General features: G+C 36.6%; 2 protein-coding genes across 2 annotated transcripts; one reads left to right on the top strand and one right to left on the bottom strand.

Moving 5' to 3' along the window:
- The first annotated feature begins 506 nt into the window (after window positions 1–506).
- On the top strand, window positions 507–5,928 carry LOC120628462 (structure-specific endonuclease subunit SLX1 homolog). Its single transcript, XM_039896847.1, has 4 exons — window positions 507–754; window positions 1,544–1,595; window positions 3,019–3,210; window positions 3,966–5,928. The coding sequence occupies exons 1-4, from the start codon at window positions 576–578 to the stop codon at window positions 4,761–4,763; spliced, it is 1,221 nt and encodes a 406-aa protein (XP_039752781.1). The 5' UTR covers window positions 507–575; the 3' UTR covers window positions 4,764–5,928.
- A 6,443-nt stretch (window positions 5,929–12,371) lies between these two features.
- On the bottom strand, window positions 12,372–12,761 carry LOC120628377. The gene has a single exon (XM_039896714.1). It carries the CDS (start codon window positions 12,666–12,668, stop codon window positions 12,372–12,374), a length of 297 nt encoding a protein of 98 aa, XP_039752648.1. The 5' UTR covers window positions 12,669–12,761.
- Between the last annotated feature and the right edge of the window lie 6,757 nt (window positions 12,762–19,518).

The following is a 19,518-nucleotide window of genomic DNA, read 5'->3' as shown; positions in this document are numbered from 1 at the left end:
CTTGCACGCGGTAAGCAGTAAGCTAACTCTTTCAGAATCTTTGATAGATTTTCAGATTATGGGAGTAGATAAAGTCTTGTCCTGTATTTAAGAAGTGCATTCTTAGTAAATAAACAAAACATGACTATACATGTGCAATAACAAAATTTGGATAACTTTGAAGCTTGGCCTGGTATATCATATTGGAACAATAAGCAAACTGACCACTTGAAAAAATGCCGCAAGTACTGCCGATCATAGAACAAGATATTCTGCAATAATATGCCCACAGCCTGGAAACCTGGCCATTCCGGGTTATGCAACTGTGCAACTGTTGATAATTAGGTATTGAATGTGTGATAAATCCACATTCGTGTTTTAATAAAAACTATTAAATTCCTAAACTTTTATTGGGTATTGAATCTGTAGTTAGTTTTTCATTTAAAGTGTCACTTTGGCAATAAACTCTGTTATCTGTGGATTGTGTTTTGTTTACAAACATTGATCATTGGTTATTTTTATTCATAAAATTGTTTCTTTTAAAACTCTTTCTGTGTCGTTTTTAAATTTTTATCAAGAATTTGATTTTGATTGATATGGCTGAACCAGAAATAGTTGAGGATTTTTACGGTGTCTACCTCCTTTACAATATTAATCCAAAATATAAAGGTCGTACATACGTAGGGTACACTCGAGACCCTAACAGGAGAATAATGCAACATAACAGGGGCACCTGGGCTGGCGGTGCTCATAGGACTAGTAATAGGGGGCCGTGGTAAGTTGACCTTTACTGATTGCTAGGAGGTAGAATACAATATGATAATACTTATTGTATCCTTTAGCCTACAGGGTTCTAACGATATCTTTGCAAAGTTTCACCATACTAAGTAATTTTCTTTTTTAAATCTCCCATGTAACTTTTACTAACAGCTTTTCCAGGATAAATACTATCCTTACATCTAAATCCAGGATCCAAGCTTCATCTGTGCAAAATTTTATCTGAATCAGTTCAATATTGACACATAAGTAACAAACAAACAAATAGACACACTGAATTTATAATATTAGTCTAGACTGCTCTAACTAAGGTTACCCTCTAAGACTTAGAGGGTAACCTAGTTAGAGTCTAAGTTATACTTTTAAGACAATGTTGGCTTGTTGTGCACTAGCACTTTTTAGCACATTTTTAACCCTCATATTATCTATTATATCATTAATTTTAAGTTTGTAAGTAGATATGTATCAGAAGTGCCTTTGGCGTGGTGGAAAAGCTTTATTGCTACCTCTGGGGCTCTAAAGGGATATACCCAAACTAAAACCACCTCTGCGTGCCTCTTGTTGGCTTTTTTAGACGCCCGGGTAACCCTCTGTATTACGTACAACGGACGGTCCCAGACCAACCAAGTGCGGAAAAGGCCCAGGAACAGAATAGCCCGCTGTATACCTCTCGGACACCCCAACCAATTGTTGGGGCTCCCCCACTTTTACATACCCTACCTATATATACCTACTGCAATAGACTTTGTATACTTATTGATTTTTAAATGATTATTAATGATTTTAGGAAAATGGTATTGATAGTCCATGGATTTCCAAATAACATTTCTGCATTAAGAGTAAGTCCACATTTATACCTGGGGGCCTACTACCATTGCTTGAAGCATTATTTTGTAGTAGAAGAGCATTCTAGAAGAAATTGAGCTTTTTGTCATAATTATGTTTGTCATATTTGTTTTTATGCTTATTTCTGCCACCAAGTAGCATTGCTGTGTACCAGTTGGGCCGGTGTGCGTAACAATTGTCACAGGTTTATCAACACCACTTTGTAGGTTTTTTTCCTTGCATGTCTTGCAAAGTTTTGCTCTGTTTATAGGCAATAGCTTTACACTTACCACATCCAGTGGGCCATCTGCTTGGTACCTCAATTATAATAAACTGACTTTTTGAAATAGCAATGCTTTAAAAGATGGCAGTAAGCCCCCAGAATCTATATTCAAATTAGATTAAGGTGATAATAAATATTTTTTCTATGGCTTGCACATCAATACAGTCTCACTTATTAGATTGTGTTTATGTGACAGATGGTGCTTATCTACATGGTGAGAGGGTCATAACAAAAAGAATACACAACTGAGTTGTGGGTTTTTGGCTTAGGCATTTGCAATTTTTACAGCTTTTAGGCATGGTGATGGCCTGCTGGTAAATGGTTCGGAATGCGTTTTGGGGATACAAAGTTGGATTTTCTTATATATGCATTTAGAGCAATATATATATTTGGAGCTTATAAGCATTTGGAGCAATTGCTTTAATGGTGAAGGAAACCTGCATTCTTGAGGGTGCTCCACAATTTTCCCAAAAAGTGCATGTAGTGTACAATTCTGCACTTGAGCGCAGAGTGGTGCTAAGGGAAGTCCCATGCCCTGTATCATCATCTTTTTTCGTTCTCGTTCACCTTTAAAGCAATTGATAATTAATTGATTAGAACCCACCTAACTCCAAATTTTTATATTCCTTCAATCCTTCGTCATCTTATCACTTAACCATTATTCAGTCAGTTATTCACTAAAGTCAACATCTCCTGAGTATGCTCCAGTTTTGGAGCGAAACGTGCGTAGACGGTACAATATATCACGGATTTCCGCAAAGTAACGAAGCAGGCTTCAATCCAATAACTCCAAAAGTTAAAGTACCCCCGAGAGGCGGTCCGAAATCTTTCTCACTGGGCCTTCCCCGCTTTACAATAGCTAGAAAGCCAAATCAGCAACTAAAACTATCAAAGTTTAATAGATTGTTTTTTAAGCAACAAAATATCATTTGCTTCAACGTAAAGGAAAACATGCAGGTTAGCTTGCCTAAGAGTTCTCAATAACGTTCTAATAGGCGTGTGAAGCGGTGATAGTGCATTGGGCAGGAGTTCGACTTCCCTTTCGAGGGGCCGAGCTCGGATCCCAGTACGCACCTCTAACTTTTCTAAGTTATGTGCGTTTTATGTAATGAAATATATGATGATGATGATGATGATGATTTTTGGTTTTTCAGTTTGAGTGGGCATGGCAAAATCCAAGTAAAACAACAAGACTGCAACACCTAAATTTAAAGAAAATACCTAGAAAAGAAACGGAGTTTCAGTTCAAACTTCGAGTGCTTAGTGAGATGCTGAGAGTTGGGCCATGGAATAGGCTACCATTGATGATAAGATGGCTGGAAAATGAGTACAGAGTTGAATTTCCTGTAAGTATTATGGTAAAGCATCCTTTATGGCGGCCGAGTGGCGCAGTGGGCAGCGACTCTGCTTTTTGAGTCCAAGGCCGTGGGTTCGATTCCCACAACTGCAAAATGTTTGTGTGATGAAAATGAATATTTTTCAGTGTCTGGGTGTTTATTTTTATATTATAAGTGTTTATGTATATTTTACACGCTTAAACTACGCTCACTTTGGGGCTAAATGGCGATGTGGGTATTGTCGTAGTATATATACTCATTGATTTCTAATCCAATAATCTAGGTACGTGTTAATACACATTAATTTTCATAATATATTATGGATTTCCGCAAAGTAACGTCTGCTTCTATCCAATACTGAAGAACCCAATAAATACCTAACAAGTTTTGGCCCTGCCCGTGATTCGAACTCAGAGTGAGTTCCCAACGAGTCACACCCAATCGTGTTACACTGTGACTCGTTAGGATTTTTTTACCACTAATACCTGAAGTCAATAATCAATCTGATCTGATGGTAGAAACTTCTTAGAGATTTTTCTAGTGTTTTTGGTTTATAAAAAAAATATTTTATGATAGCCGCCTTTATTGACAGGTAAAAGTTAGAAAAGCACTACAATATTAAATCTGCAATCTAATGTTCTAGGATAGGATAAAGTACATTATTAATAAATTCTGCCTAGCGCTTTATTTATTGTAGCTACAAAACAAAACACTTTCAATTAATCACTATCAACATTATATAATGTTACGATACATTTTTTTAGCCGGAAAGAAAACCGCCGGACCACATGCCAGTAATACAAGGCCCAGTTAAGAGCTACAACCATAAGAAACTAACAAACATTACCTCCATTCCCACCATTGAGTGCCTATTGTGTTCCGGATACTTGAAAGAAACAGAAAAACTAAGTTGTATGAACGTTAACTGTGATCTAGTATCACATATAAACTGTTTAGCAAACCTTTTTCTTTCACCTGGTGAATATGTACCGATACACGGCACCTGCCCATTTTGCAATACAAAATTGAAATGGGGTGATCTGATACGAAGAATGAATGGATACGATCTAGGTGTCAAAGGTGATCAAACAGGTGACGGTGATGAAGTAGGTGAAGAAATTTATACACAAAATAAAGGTTTTGAAAATGTTGACGACGATGCAGACGTAGTTTGTACACAGGATGAATTAATAAATAATTATGATAATGCTGAGAATTTAGTTGTTACACAGAACCGAATGTTTATTGATAATTTTGATGATGATGATGATGATATAGTTTGTACACAGGATTTTGGTGAAAAGAATGAAGACATTAGTACACAAGATGGAAAATTTGAGAATTTCGACGATGATGACGATTTAGTATGCACACAAAATAATGTACTGAATAATTATATTGATAACCAAGAAACTGATAACGTAATTTGTACTCAAAATGAAATTAAGATTTTTAGTAAAAATGATGATCCTGAGGATAGTGATGATGACGTACTTTTTAAATGCGATAAAGTTTACGACGATCAACCTTCTTGGTTTCTTGATTGTCATGAAAATTTATGACGAACATCTCATTTTGGTATCTGCTTGGAATTAGTAATCTTACGTATATTTACGTGATAATAAGTAATTATCCCGAATTCCAATTCTTTCCAATTCAGTTATAATAACTATATAATAATGCATTCGTTTTGATAACGCGCAGTGTGATGTGTGTATACACAAAATGGAGGTTTTGAAAATGTTGACGACGATGCTGACGTACGAGTAGTTTGTACACAGGATAGATTAATAAATAATTATGATAATGCTGAGAATTTAGTTGTTACACAGATAGGAATGTTTATTGATAATTTTGATGATGATGATGATGATTTAGTTTGTACACATGATTTTGGTGAAAAGAATGAAGACATTAGTACACAAGATGGAAAATTTGAGAATTTCGACGATGATGACGATTTAGTATGCACACAAAATAATGTACTGAATAATTATATTGATAACCAAGAAACTGATAACGTAATTTGTACTCAAAATGAAATTAAGATTTTTAGTAAAAATGATGATCCTGAGGATAGTGATGATGACGTACTTTTTAAACGCGATAAAGTTTACGACGATCAACCTTCTTGGTTTCTTGATTGTCATGAAAATTTATGATGAACATCTAATTTTGGTATCTGCTTGGAATTATGAAGTAATCTTACGTAAATTTACGTGATAATAAGTAATTATTCCGAATTCCAATTCATACATCAGTTATAATAACGCATAGTGCGTTTTGGTAACGCGCAGGAGTTTGGTAACGGCGTAATGATATTGGTCATATTATGTTAAAGATTCCTGTTCAAAAAGAGATCTGCAATGATATTGAAAAATTTTTAGATGTATAAAATTCTAGATAACTAACTAAGCTAGTGTAAATTCCTAGGGGGAGGTTTTTATCTACAACTATTTTGTAATCAGAAACTGAAATCAATAGTTAAAAGGCACAAGATGGAATAGTTCTATATTTTATTAACCGCTAAAAAAAGCTATTTAAATAGCTTTTTTTAGTGGTTGACTTCGAAACTCTTTTTGAACAGACTTCGAATAAACTGTTGATTTTAATAAGTGACTCGTCTAAAGTGAAAAAGAGAATATGTAAATTTTAAGTAATTTGTAGTGTAGTTAAGTTGATCTTACTATTGAATGCTGAATGAAACCAATAAAATATTTTTACATATTTTGGCTTGGCGTTGTCTTCTTTTTCTTCTTTTGGCTTGTTACTACTACATGGTTCTATAAAATTAAATATATATGCCTAATCATGCCGCCTGTCTATTGGTATTCACTATTCTCGCAAATATATAACGGAGCGGGTACACAGGAACCAAGCACCCTTTTAACGTCCCACTGCTGAGACAAAATACTAACAATTATTTAGAAGAAGAACCCAATAGATGCCTAACAAGTTTTGGCTCGACCCGGGCTTCGATCCCAGGTTGAGTTCCCAACGAGTCACACTGTTACTCCGTGGGAATGTTTTTTCCCATCGAGTCATACTGCCCCTCTGGTCACTCGTTGGGAGCTATAGTGGAAAAAAAGTTGTAAAGAGTAACAGGTGCACACTTTCCCGTGGGACTCGTGGAGAACAAAATTCCCATTCACAACAGTGTGGCACGACTGGTTATAATTCGTCGAGAACTCGCCGAACCCAGAATCCCGTTATCTGATGAAAAATATGGTAACCACGAGATCAACTAGGCGATTCGGAACTCACCTTTCTACAATCGAACTGCGAAGCATCGGAACAGATTTTTGTGATACTTTACGTTGTTGGACACGTACAAAGCGTATCGCTCACTCAAATTTTTCGCACCGCTAAGATTTGGAACGCCCTTCCGGCTTTCTTCTTACCCGCGGTTTATAATATGTGTTCCTTCAAAGAATGAAAAGGCTTCTAACAAGGTTGGATCATAACTTACTTGTCATCAGGTATCGATAAAGTCAAGTCCTGTTGCTCTGAATATTATATCCCACACTACCAAAATTTAAAATTAGAAAGTACAAGTTTCACGCAATAACTACTGAATAAATTTACCTGTAATTTGGAATAGAGATAGATAACACACAAGCACGCTACTTTTTATCTCGGATAATTGTATGGTTCCCGAGGCATTTGTAATGAACCAAAAAAACGTGGATGAAGGTGCGCGCACAGTTAGTGGTTTATACAACGGTTAAAGGAAAACCAAAATATTAGAGACACATTACTTACTAGTTACTGTCTCTGAGACTTATCTATGACACCGAAAACGCTGATTTTGTTTTAAAAGTTTTTGAGTAAACCACTGCCACAGTTTTTACTGAAAAAAATCCGAACTAACTTCGCATGCAAAATTAGAATCGACTGACTCCTGTCACTTTATAAGGAACGCGTCGCGTAGCGTAGGTACTATGCAGTATGCGCGTGTCAGTCTTTTATCTTCAATAGGGTTGTCACCAATGAACACTTGGAATACTTTGAATTAGTTTGTTTGGAAAAATAAATAAGCTTCTTTTGATTTAACATTTTTACATGGTGATTCCTTACGAAATATATACTTATGCACCGTTCAATATTATTTCCTAATTCGGTTACACGTTGTATGTCCTACTAACGAGTTATACACAATATTTTAGATGACCTTCCTGGCGCAGCGGTAAGCTCTGTGGTTATTAGTGAGGAGACCCGGGTTCGATCCCCGGGAGGGGTAATTTAGGAATTTAAGTTTATTTTCTGAATTTTCTCTGGGCTGGTCTTGTGGAAGGCGCCGGCCGTGTCTAGCTCACTTTACCAGACGTGCCGCCAAACGACTTAGCGTTCCGCTACAATGTCGCGTAGGAACCGATTGGGGGCAAGGGTGTAATATAACTGCTATACACCCTAACAGGTTAGCCCGTTATCGTCTTAGACTGGTTCATTGCTTACACCAGGTGACATTGCAGTCCAGGGCTAACTTATCATCATCATAATCATCATCACACTGACCCGGTGCGTATTGATGTGTAAAACGCACATAACTTAGGAAAGTCAGAGACGCGTGCTGGGATTAGAACTCTGCACCGGAGATTGAAGTCGAATTTCCAACCACTGGGCTATCACTGCAGTCTAACTTTTAATGAAATAAAAAAATATATACTGATATATATCACAATATACACTGATTCAATCGTCTAAAATATTCAAGAAGTTCGTACGTATACCTGTTTAATCTGCTAGTGGCCCACATGAGACGGGCCAAAACATACAAGTATAATATGGTATTGCTTTCATACAAAAAGTGTCATTACTTTCTCTTGTGAAGTAACAGAGTAGCGGTACGGCGCTTCCATATTGGAACTTCCTTTCACCGGGTCATTAGGCATATACGGCTATCGAATGTGTATCTAGACTTTGAATATTAATGTGCTGTTTAAGTATGAATGAATGCAATTTAATTGTACGCACCAGAAATAAAATATAACAGAAAAGAAGAATAGGTAAAACGCGCAAGTTAGATAGCGAATACAATTTGAGAGAGATCACTAATATGTAGCAATGAGGCCACTCATTGCTACATATTAGAAATTCAGCAGGGCTAAGAAGGCAGGAGACAAAAATTATATCCCCGACAAGGGATATAATGAACGTGTCCACCTGCTAAAGCACGGAAACATGGAATAAGAGAAATTAACCCCCGTTTATTATTACACAAATTGTACTCCCTTGCTCTGTATTTATATCTCTGTAACTCCTTTTTTTTCTTTGGTGCACAATAAAAGTGTATTCATTCATATACATATATTATTTGGAAATTATTTCCACTTGTGCGCCAGTTCTCTGAGAGTTGATAAAACTGTGCGAGAAGATTCATTTTTATCTTTACCCCGGGGTTATACCTAATTGTTTCCTGCCCAAGCTAGCCGTGCAGACAGGAGACAAAAATTATATCCCCCGATTATATCCTCTGACAAGGGAACATGGAATAAGAGAAATTCACCCCCGTTTATTATTACACATATATTATTTGGATATTATTTCCACTTGTGCGCCAATGCTGTGAGAGTTGATAAAGCTGTGGAAAAAGTTAAATTATTATCCTTTTCCGGCGCGATAATTTTCTCCTGCCCATGCTAGCCGTGCAGGCGTAGGTAAAGTAACCAAGCGAAATGTGCGAAATATACAAAAAAATATTTATAAATGTACAAAAGAATATATACATAAACATATATAGGTACCTACAATATAAATAAAAAGAAGAAAAGCTATACACTAGTAATAGCTATAAAAAATAAAATTAAATATATACATATTATTACATATAGTAAAGAGATAAAAAATACTAGGTACCTAGCTTTATATACAACCTCCTCTCAGATAAGAGACAGGGTTTTAGAGCATAGACTAGTATGTGCAGGAGACATTTTTCTCAGTAAATCTAAAACGTTTTGGTTTTGCATTGCAATGAAACACCGTGGCATCAAGATACCGTGTTATTTTACTGAGTAAAAAACAATAAATAAAAAATTTAATACTCAATTTGATACCAATTACTTATCATCCAGACAGTTTTAAGACCGTTCTAAATAGCAAGAGTAAATTAAGTCACGCCTGAATAGGAGGCACAACTTTCACTAGAGAACAGGGGTGTCCAAATAATTATTCAGAAGTTGGATTTATACAGAGTGTGGTGTGGATACGGTGGTGACAGATGAGATTACTATTTGATCATCAGGTCGAAGGTTTTATCAAATTGTCTGACCATAAGTACACACTTAGTATTTAATAACTGGCCCTTTTCCATTTAGTTCAGTTATCAGTATAATTATATTAGAGGTATCCCCTAAAATTTTGGCACTTTTATATTCTAGCTAAAGTTTTTTATATAGAGCAGACAGAGAAAACACCGATAGATAAATGTAATTTTCTGATGCAACAGAACAACACGCTGAATACCTCGCCTCCTCAGCGTCATCCTTGGAGCACCGTTGTGACGTACTTACGCAGCCCGCTAAGCATCTGAAGTAAGCTTAGCTGACTGGAGTCAGCAGGGAGCCTCATCAGCAGCTCATGCGTAGAACGGATGGTCCACACCAACATAGTATGGTGACATTGACGAAATACAAAGTGCTGATTTGGCACACCTAAAAGCCAAAAAAAGCAAAAGAAGAAGAATAACAACTAGGTACGGAAATAGGCCCAGGAAAAGAGACTCGAGATATGTGGCGGCGTAAACAGACGCACAAAAGGCACTGCATTTAGAATCACTTTGTCAACGCTATTGCCTCGGTGGCAACCCTAACGAAATCACGATCAGAAGCGGGCTATCAACGTGGGTATCATGTAATTAATTCACCAGGTATCAACATTAGCTGATACGTTTAATATATGCAATGTTGTTAAAACTAGTTGCAACCATTTAACATTGTGCTTGGATCAGAATTTAGTTACCAGCATGTATTTTCTACTGCTGTCGCGCTGCCGCCGGCTTGTATTTCTTATGTAATTCGTACTGATATTATAAATGCGTGAGTGTCTGTTTGTTTACTTGTTTGTCATATCCAAGATCGGATCAAACCATCGATAACACACATACATATTTAGAGCTTGCATCTTGGAGATGGACATCGGATGCTTTTTATGACGGTTATCTTTCATTGGGGATTCAAAAATATAGCTTTTCCTACCTATGAGCTGCTGGAGATAGACACAGGAAAAGCTAGCCTTTTATGCTATACTTTTAAAAACAATACTAAACCTAAACTGAGGTTCGTTCCTAAGGAATTTAAAAACGACGAATTCGTCAGGTTGCGTCGTCAGTTGTTTGCCATTAGCTATCTAATAGCTAATTATTTAATATCAAATGTATAAAAAAACAGGAGACTACATTTTTATCACCTGACATGGGATAAATTTACTTGTCCACCGGCCAAAGAACGGAAGGAGGGAAATTATAAAGTTTACCTCCGTACATTATTGCACGTAAATTATTAAGATATTATTGCGTGCATCCGTGCAGAGTTGATAGAACTGTGGGAGAACATATTTTTTCCTTAGCCTGTGGAGAAAAAAATATTTTGCCGATGCCACCGTGCCGGGATAAAAAGTATCCAATGCCCGTCTTCGAAATGCAAGCTATCTCTGTGCCCAACGTACAGAAACCTTGCACACGATTAATACTGTAGCATCACACAACCACTCCACCTAAGTAGTGTTTCTAGAACAGGTGGTTAATTAATTTATTCCATTCAGCATTTGACTGAATTACTTTACCTCTAATGTTCTAAACGTTTACCATAAAATAGGGAAAATAGGATAAATTTGTGACGTAGCAAAATTTTGCGGGTGTGAAGTGAGGCGATTTCACTGTTTCTGGACACAAGGCACTGCAGGCAATAATAGCTGAATGAGGGTTCTGTATGTTCTTAACTCTGTGCCGTATTTCTTTAAGATGGATACAGACGTTGAGCCGAACAAATAAACACAGCGACCCGCAATAAAATATAAGTTTTTTGTCGTTTCTAATATAAGTTTTGAAAAATTTATTCAATTCATTTGGTTAATTTTGATTCAAATAAAGATACCGTGATATGTGAAAATAATTTATATTTACAAACAGTGTTTTTATTTTTTATAAATACAATAAATACTAATATCTACCAGGTACATGGATATTCAATCATATACTTTCTTATATCTATTTATAGTACAACGCAATTATTAATACATTAATAATTTACAATAACTGTAACCATACCGCGTTAGTAAATGAATTTAAATTTATATTTTTATTGCAATCGCCGTAAAACATAATCGGTGAAAACAAAATTTTTACAAAGTTAGGAAATTGCAGTAGGTTTTTTACCCATAATGCTTTTTAATTTTGAACTAAACATGCCTGATATTGATTATTTAAATATCAGGCATTGATACATCATATTTTTATGAAAATTAAGCTTAATTTGCTATACCGCGAACAGCAGGAGAATCTGGATGGTGTAATTTATAATTTCTTCAATCTTTATACTCCACACCAAACAGATCTTCGGCAATGTATTTCGCTCCGAAACAAAGCTTAATTTTCATAATATATTATGGATTTCCGCAAAGTAACTGCCTGCCTGCTTTTATCCAATACATAATACATAATAATATTTAAGTAGGTTATTTTTGTGACCAATTTAACAAGGCTAAACTACGTCTGAGCTACCTACCTATATCAATACTCCTAGATTTCGGAGAAGCTGATTCACTATTTAATTTCAAAGACTTAACCCAACTATAAAGCCGCACATATAAAAAGCGCATAATGACGCACATAAAACGTTGAAATTAATCTTGGAAATCTAAACTAAATGTTTACATACCTAAATAACTTTATGAAAAATTTTGCAGGTAGGTGCCAGATTATTCGGATTACAAAAAAGAAACCAATCTATACCGGCGATTTTTAACAACTATACAATTCACAATAAACTGCAATAACACGTAAATGTATGAATACCTATGTTGTATCCTATAAAATAAGTTAAATGCAAAATAACATTTGGTATCATTTCCTAGCATTAAGACACGTATCCATAAAAATAAATAAATGCAAAAGTGATTAATAATAATTAAAAATGTACAAAAATATAAAACCGTATGAAAATCCGTTAAATCCATCAATAGTCGTCGAATAAGCCATCGTCGTCGTCATCATCGAAGTCATCATCATCATCAGCTCCAGGAGGAACCAGCGCTCCGTTCAGAAGTTCACTAACTGGCTCTTGGAAGCCCATGACCTTTGCCAAGCCGTACACAACTCTCATCACCAAAAGCCTTGTAAAGTCCACGGGTGTAGTCTCTTTCCTTTGCAATGTTAGTTGTTTGTCTGTGGGATAGTCCATTTTCCTTTTCTTCATTTCGCACAGATTAAAAACACAAAGTAGAACAAGGAAGAACACAAAGTGGCGCCACATTTTTCCGTTCCCGCGTTCAAGTCAAACTTTATTATTTATTTTTTTATTTTTTAAGGCGAAGGATTTAAATATACAGCATAGTGAGCTAAATTCGAGTCCGTGACGAACTAACGGACGGTTGGCGTTCGAGCGAATGAAGATTCTGAACTCCGAAGCGCGTAAGCAGGACTGTCGCTCAGCTATTGTGTGTCATTCCAATGAGTATATGGATAACTGTCTTAAGACGTGCGAGCTCGGTCGCATATTTTTACAGTTAGTTGGCCACAGGCGTGAAAACGAAGACGCTGCGGTTCAAATTGTGGTTATCTATACCTCATCAATGTTATGCTTAGGGAACCTTGACATCGTAGGGCTTTCATGAAAACGATGCCACCACGGTCCACGTGACATAAATGCCTGCAATGCATTTTAATTTATTTCTTTACAACCATCCTATAGGAATATAAATAAGTAAATATAAATATACTACGACAATACACACATCGCCATACAACCCCAAAAAAAGCGTAGCTTGTGCTATGGGTATTGCATTCTGAAACAAACCTTTAACAATATCGAAAAAATACTCCTTTAAGCTCATATTGAGTATGTAAGTACGAGTATGAGTGTCATAGCCGCGATTATAAGAAATAAAACATTTTACTGTACACCAATAGGTAATAGGAATATTATTAAATGGTGTATGGTACATAACGGTATATGGTATATACCGGCCAAGACATGCCGCCACGCAAGTTAGCGTTCTAGTACGCATTCAGGTAGGTACGACCCTGCGTAGATACTGTAGGGGCATGCATTTAACATAACTACCATACCTATATCAGGCAAGCCCGTTAGTTGATGTGAGATTGTAGTCAAAGCAGGATTTAAAATAAACTTTTTTTAGTTGCGGTTGGCATATAGGAAGGTCCTGGTAACTAAACTTTCCAATGTTAACAACTGAATAGAGACCTCAATTTTCAGCCTTGACATTGTCTAGAACGTTTTCTAGGCTAATCGCATGCACTCTAGACGCGCGATATACGTACCAGGAATTCATGCATTGCCACAATATTTGAATTAAAGTTAAATGCAGTGAAAAGAATATTAAGGAACGATGGGCCGGTGAAGTTTGGTCACGGTTGATCAGAAGACAGTTGTCACCACCAAAAACATTGTTAAATGATGTTTTACAATTTAACAATCATTGTTCTAACTTTTGTGATATAAAAGCGGAGAGGCTTGCAGGCAACCTTGTCATTAAGAAATTCATCAATAGTATAGAACATCGATGTATTAAATGTGTTTTTATACATTCCTTAAAGCCGAAGTTGTGATTAAAAATAAGTACTAGTCTGTATACCTATTACAAGCTTTAATTTTGTTTCCGGTATCAAATAAAATGTCTTTTTTGACGGTTGATTTGCGCAGTGGGCAGCGGCCCTGCTTTCTGAGTCCAAGGCTGTGGGTTCTATACCCACAACTGGGAAAATGTTGTATAGAAAACTATCTGTTTTTTGATGTGGCATTAGATTTAGTTGTAGTTCTAAAAAAAAATAAAGTATTTAGTATCGCTAAGCCTTAAATGAGGGGTTTGCTGCTGTCCGCTGAGGAGTTCTGTCCTCTATCTCCAACCACATTCATCAGATCTACACAGTTTGGGCAAAATTAAACACATATTATAACCCCTATAGTACAAAAATAATTATTTAAATCGGTTATAATTTGTCGGAGTTATGGTGTAAAATAGTCAAACACTTTCATCCTCTCTCCCAAAGGAACCGAGCTTAATGTCGGGATAAAAATTATCCTATATTACTTCTAACACTTTCAAGAATATGTGTATAAAGTTTCATGAAGATCGGTTAGGTAGTTTTCGCGTGAAAGCGTTAAAAACAAACTTACATTCACATTATTATTTTTACAAGTAGGGAAGTAGGGATAGGGATAGGGATGTCATTTTGTTTCTCTTCCCGACGGTGCTGTACAGGAATGATTAAGCGGAGAGCGGGCAGCAGCGTACTCAGTGCTACAACTACCATCTACTGAATGCCTGTCTTCACAGCGGCGTGGTGATTTGGGGCAAAACCTCTAGTTGGGAGAGCCTTTAGTCCAGCAGTGGACTGTTATAGGCTATTGGTGATTGATTAAGGAACTTAGACTAACAGCTTGAGCGTAACAATTCGCCGTTAAAGTTTCCGCATTTCCTGAGTAAGTATGTTATGTACACAGGAAATGTGGACACTTTAACGTCATCTCATCGTACCTACGCTTTTTTCGTTATAACAGGACGCAGGTCCTCTACTAGGTGCTTCAAAAGCATTAGCTGTGCTTACATTTAAAGGTATATGGATTACAACTATGCAATTCGAGGACGAGAAACGCGAGCAGCAAAGCAAAGAAAATACGAGTACATGTGAGTATAAAATTTCGCACCTAAACTTCTGAAACCTTCATATGTGTAAAAAGTACTCAGTGAATAAACTCTGCCGAATAATGGGTCTGGTGTGGAAGAGAGGAAGGATGGAAGGAGAGCGGAAACTCTCCTAATCCGAGTCGGTTCTGCTCGCACGCTGTTACACTCTATGAGTATACAAACAAGTTGTATGAGTAAACTGGAGTACGGAGGGATAACTATGGCAATAACGTAAAAACAGCATACGCACACACATATAAGTGTAAATGCGATTTTAATTTATCACAAGAGAAGTTGGGTTATCACTTTTCATGAGGTTCCTTATAAATGGGAGTCATAGATAAAATATGAAATTATAATGATTAAATTAGTGACTATTAAATGTGTGGTGTCCTACCTACTGCCCCCATTTTAGTTCATCAATGAATACCTTTTTCATTCTGAGAGGAGAGCAGTTCCCTGTGCCCTGCTTTATGACTACCCCTGGTCAAAAACTTTTGGTCTCCATTGTTTGTATATTATGATTATATAGGTACTATTTCAATACTATACTATTCTAACTATCTACTCATTTTGTACGGAATTCCAAAAAGGTCACCTTGACACCTTACTTTTAAAATATTCTTTATTAAAATTGTTCAATATTCATAATTAATTCCTACAATATCAATAAAATTTTATGTAATTTAATTCATAAAAAAAAACAATAATGTAAACAAATGTTATTTTGATTGCGGAAATTATAAAAAGGTCGGCATTTTCGTAGACTATTATTTAACGTTGTTTATCTATACTTCTATAGTAATATTATAAAGAGGAAATATTTCATTGTTTGTTCGCTTTTTTAAATCGATAAACTCTAAAACTGCCTTTTTTATTCTACTTCAAACTTTGAGTTTCTTTTCTTCCTAATTTTGAAGTGGTGTACAACGAAAGAGTACCATTAACTTAATTCGAGACGGGACTCTTTTTGTTTTGTTATTTGGTCGAATAGTTTAAAAGAAGAAAGAAGAACATGGCAAATTAATATTATTTGATGTATTGGAGGGGTCTATGAGTAAGGAAGGTATCCGCGTCGCCAATTTAGTTAAAGCGATTGAAACCGCGGGGAACCGCTAGTCAACTATAAAATAGTATACCATTTACCTAAACCATTCGTAGTTACGGTTCGGTCGCTCAAATAGTTTGCAGTATATTCTATTTGGAATTTAAGTAAATAGGTACAGGTAGTAAATATTAGTAGGTTGGTAGGTCGGTACTTCCTACCAACCTACCCATTGTGAGTACATAACATTGTGAGTTCCATACCCGAAGGATGCCAACGGGACTGTGTTAGGTACTAAGCCTTTGTCTGGTGGGAGGCTTCGGCCGTGGCTAGTTAGTCTACCAATAAATATGTGCCACCGATCTATTCAGCGGTACGATGTCGCTTAGAAACCCATCAGTGGTATGGGTAACGACGACGTAACATCAAAATACCTAGTAAGTACCAAGAATTAGTCATCTGGATCCTCCGTCATTTATACAGAACAGGTGTATAAGTGGTACATGCCGTATCTTTGCAGTAGCCGACACCCTTCGGCATGTGATCACTTTCCAAGCGCGCTATTTGAGCGAACGAAGTATACGTTCCTACATACTTAACTTCTTAAATCGTTCATGACTGATGACTAGGGTCGTTAATCTTTATTATCGGATCTCTCGCTTACCAAGTAGTGCTATTAAAACAACTCATGCGTTACTAATGTTGTACCTTGGACCTTCTTGCTGATATCGTGAGCGTTTTGTACGAAACACCAAAGCAAGTGATGCTGGAAAGAAAGAGCGTTGCGGTTCGACACAAAGTCTACCTGTACGCCTAGCGAATCGAGACAAAAAAATAATTATTAATTATATCCTCTGACAAGAGATTAATTAATTAACATGTTAAGCCAAAGCACGGCAACGGAGAATAGGAAAAGTCTACTCCCGTTTATGACTACCTTCTCGTATATTATTTGGATATTATATCTACCTACGCGTAAATGCTCGGAGAGATGATAAACCTGTGGGAGAAGATAACATTTTGACCGAAAATGTCTCCAGCCCACTCCTCCGTGCAGGGATCCCTAGCCACATTTCAGGAACGCCTCAGCAACCTGGACGGCCTGCTAGACTTCTAGAACGAGTTTGGATGGCTGGAGTAGCATAGCGGGAAGAATTTCGACACAAAAAAGGCGAAAAGCAGACGTGCAGTAAAAAGTCAGTGAAGAAGACCTCCTTAATACAGTAATAGGCGCTGTGGCCTTAAAAGTTTGAGGTCACGGGAGCGTGCCCATCAGAGGGCACGATCAGGCCACTTGCTTTCATTTCCCTCCATTGACCCCGGGCAACGAGTAGTTCTCGGCTAGTAGTAAGTAACTCGATTAAGGTTTTCACATCTGGAAAGCGAAAACAGGCACGTTTATACAGGCACGTTTATACAGGCACAGCACCGGGGCTGCGAGGTAGAGGTCATTCTGCTCCCGCTTCAAGGGCCTTTAATGCAAGTTTAGTACGTCGGAAGTGTCTTTTAGCAAATTTAGTACGTCTCGTATACAGGTCGCAAGTGTCGTTTATGCAAGTTTAGTACACTCTTATACAGGTCGCAAGTATCTTTTATGCTAGTTTAATACGTCTCGTATACAAGAAGCAAGTGTCGTTTATGCAAGTTTGGTACGTTTCGTATACAGCTCGAAAGTGTCTTTTATGCTAGTTGAATACGTCTCGTATACGCGAGTGTATTTTATTCAAATTTAGTACATCTCGTATAAAGATCACAAGTGCCTTTTCAGCAAGTTTAGTACGTCCTGTTAACAGGTTGCAAGTGTCTTTTATGCAAATTTAGTACGTCTCGTATAAAGGTCGCAAGTGTCTTTTATGCAAGTTTAGTACGTCTCCTATACGAGAAACAAGTGTCGTTTGTGCAAATTAATTACGTTTCGTATACATCAAGCAATTGTCGTTATTGCAAGTTTAATGCGTCTCGTAAACAGGACGCAAGTGTCTTTTATGCAAGTTTAGTATGTTTTTTATGCTAGTTAGTCGGGGCTGCGAGGTAGAGGTCATTCTGCTCCCGCTTCAAGGGCCTTTAATGCAAGTTTAGTACGTCGGAAGTGTCTTTTAGCAAATTTAGTACGTCTCGTATACAGGTCGCAAGTGTCGTTTATGCAAGTTTAGTACACTCTTATACAGGTCGCAAGTATCTTTTATGCTAGTTTAATACGTCTCGTATACAAGAAGCAAGTGTCGTTTATGCAAGTTTGGTACGTTTCGTATACAGCTCGAAAGTGTCTTTTATGCTAGTTGAATACGTCTCGTATACGCGAGTGTATTTTATTCAAATTTAGTACATCTCGTATAAAGATCACAAGTGCCTTTTCAGCAAGTTTAGTACGTCCTGTTAACAGGTTGCAAGTGTCTTTTATGCAAATTTAGTACGTCTCGTATAAAGGTCGCAAGTGTCTTTTATGCAAGTTTAGTACGTCTCCTATACGAGAAACAAGTGTCGTTTGTGCAAATTAATTACGTTTCGTATACATCAAGCAATTGTCGTTATTGCAAGTTTAATGCGTCTCGTAAACAGGACGCAAGTGTCTTTTATGCAAGTTTAGTATGTTTTTTATGCTAGTTAGTCCGTGTTTTATGCAAGTAAGTCTCGTTATAGGGGTTTCAACAGTGGCGTGCACAGTTTTTATCCAAAGTATGCATAGAGAAATAAGAACTATTTTCCTAATTTCTATTATTATCCCAATATTTATTATAAAAATCTATTTTTTAAAAGAAATCTTTTATATTTTTTTTGAATATAAAAGGCACGTGTGAGTATTTAAATAGGGAAACTGGTATTTTTGTATACTATACACTACGAGCTACTTACTCATCTTAGCAAGAGATAGAATAGTAAAGACTCTAAGATGAATAGGTCGACATTCAAACCATGTTATTCGACTGAGTACGAGTAATTCAAAAACTGCCCGGTATGCCGCCTAAAGATCACTAAACAAGTACTCGGTCCATCACTACTACAAACCTACTACGTTACCTGCACTATGTTACACGAAAATATAATGGCGAGATGTTACTTTTACAAGAATTGGGTTACACGTTATTTCCCAAAGTACGCAAGTCTGACTCAAACGTGGCACGTTTTTTTTACTTTTATTTGCTAAATTGACTGGACTAATCCTATAAAGATACTATAATTACAGTCGATAAAAAGGTAGGTATGTAGGTATGTAAAGAAAAAATATTGACCTTTAAGCTTTATTTATGTTACATAATAACTTGATGTCTGGGAATTAACAACTTTTTATTACATAAAGCGACTAAAAAGTCTCAGAGGTTATTCATTTTTCAAATAGGTACATCAATGGGTTAAGAGCCGTTTGGAGTCAAATTCAGTTAATCTATATTATACCAAGTGGTATATTTTCA

Source organism: Pararge aegeria, chromosome 12 (genome assembly GCF_905163445.1).
Source record: "Pararge aegeria chromosome 12, ilParAegt1.1, whole genome shotgun sequence".
Taxonomy (NCBI): Eukaryota; Metazoa; Arthropoda; class Insecta; order Lepidoptera; family Nymphalidae; genus Pararge; species Pararge aegeria.
This window is presented reverse-complemented; position numbering and strand designations above follow the sequence as displayed.

What these genes read in the sequence shown, in the direction of transcription:
- LOC120628377 (XM_039896714.1), bottom strand. Translation starts at nt 12,668, where the DNA reads ATGTGGCGCCACTTTGTGTTCTTCCTTGTTCTACTTTGTGTTTTTAAT.
- LOC120628462 (XM_039896847.1), top strand. Translation starts at nt 576, where the DNA reads ATGGCTGAACCAGAAATAGTTGAGGATTTTTACGGTGTCTACCTCCTT. An exon ending in ACTAGTAATAGGGGGCCGTG is followed by an intron (nt 755 to 1,543) that starts GTAAGTTGACCT and finishes TAATGATTTTAG; the next exon opens with GAAAATGGTATTGATAGTCC. An exon ending in AGTACAGAGTTGAATTTCCT is followed by an intron (nt 3,211 to 3,965) that starts GTAAGTATTATG and finishes ACATTTTTTTAG; the next exon opens with CCGGAAAGAAAACCGCCGGA.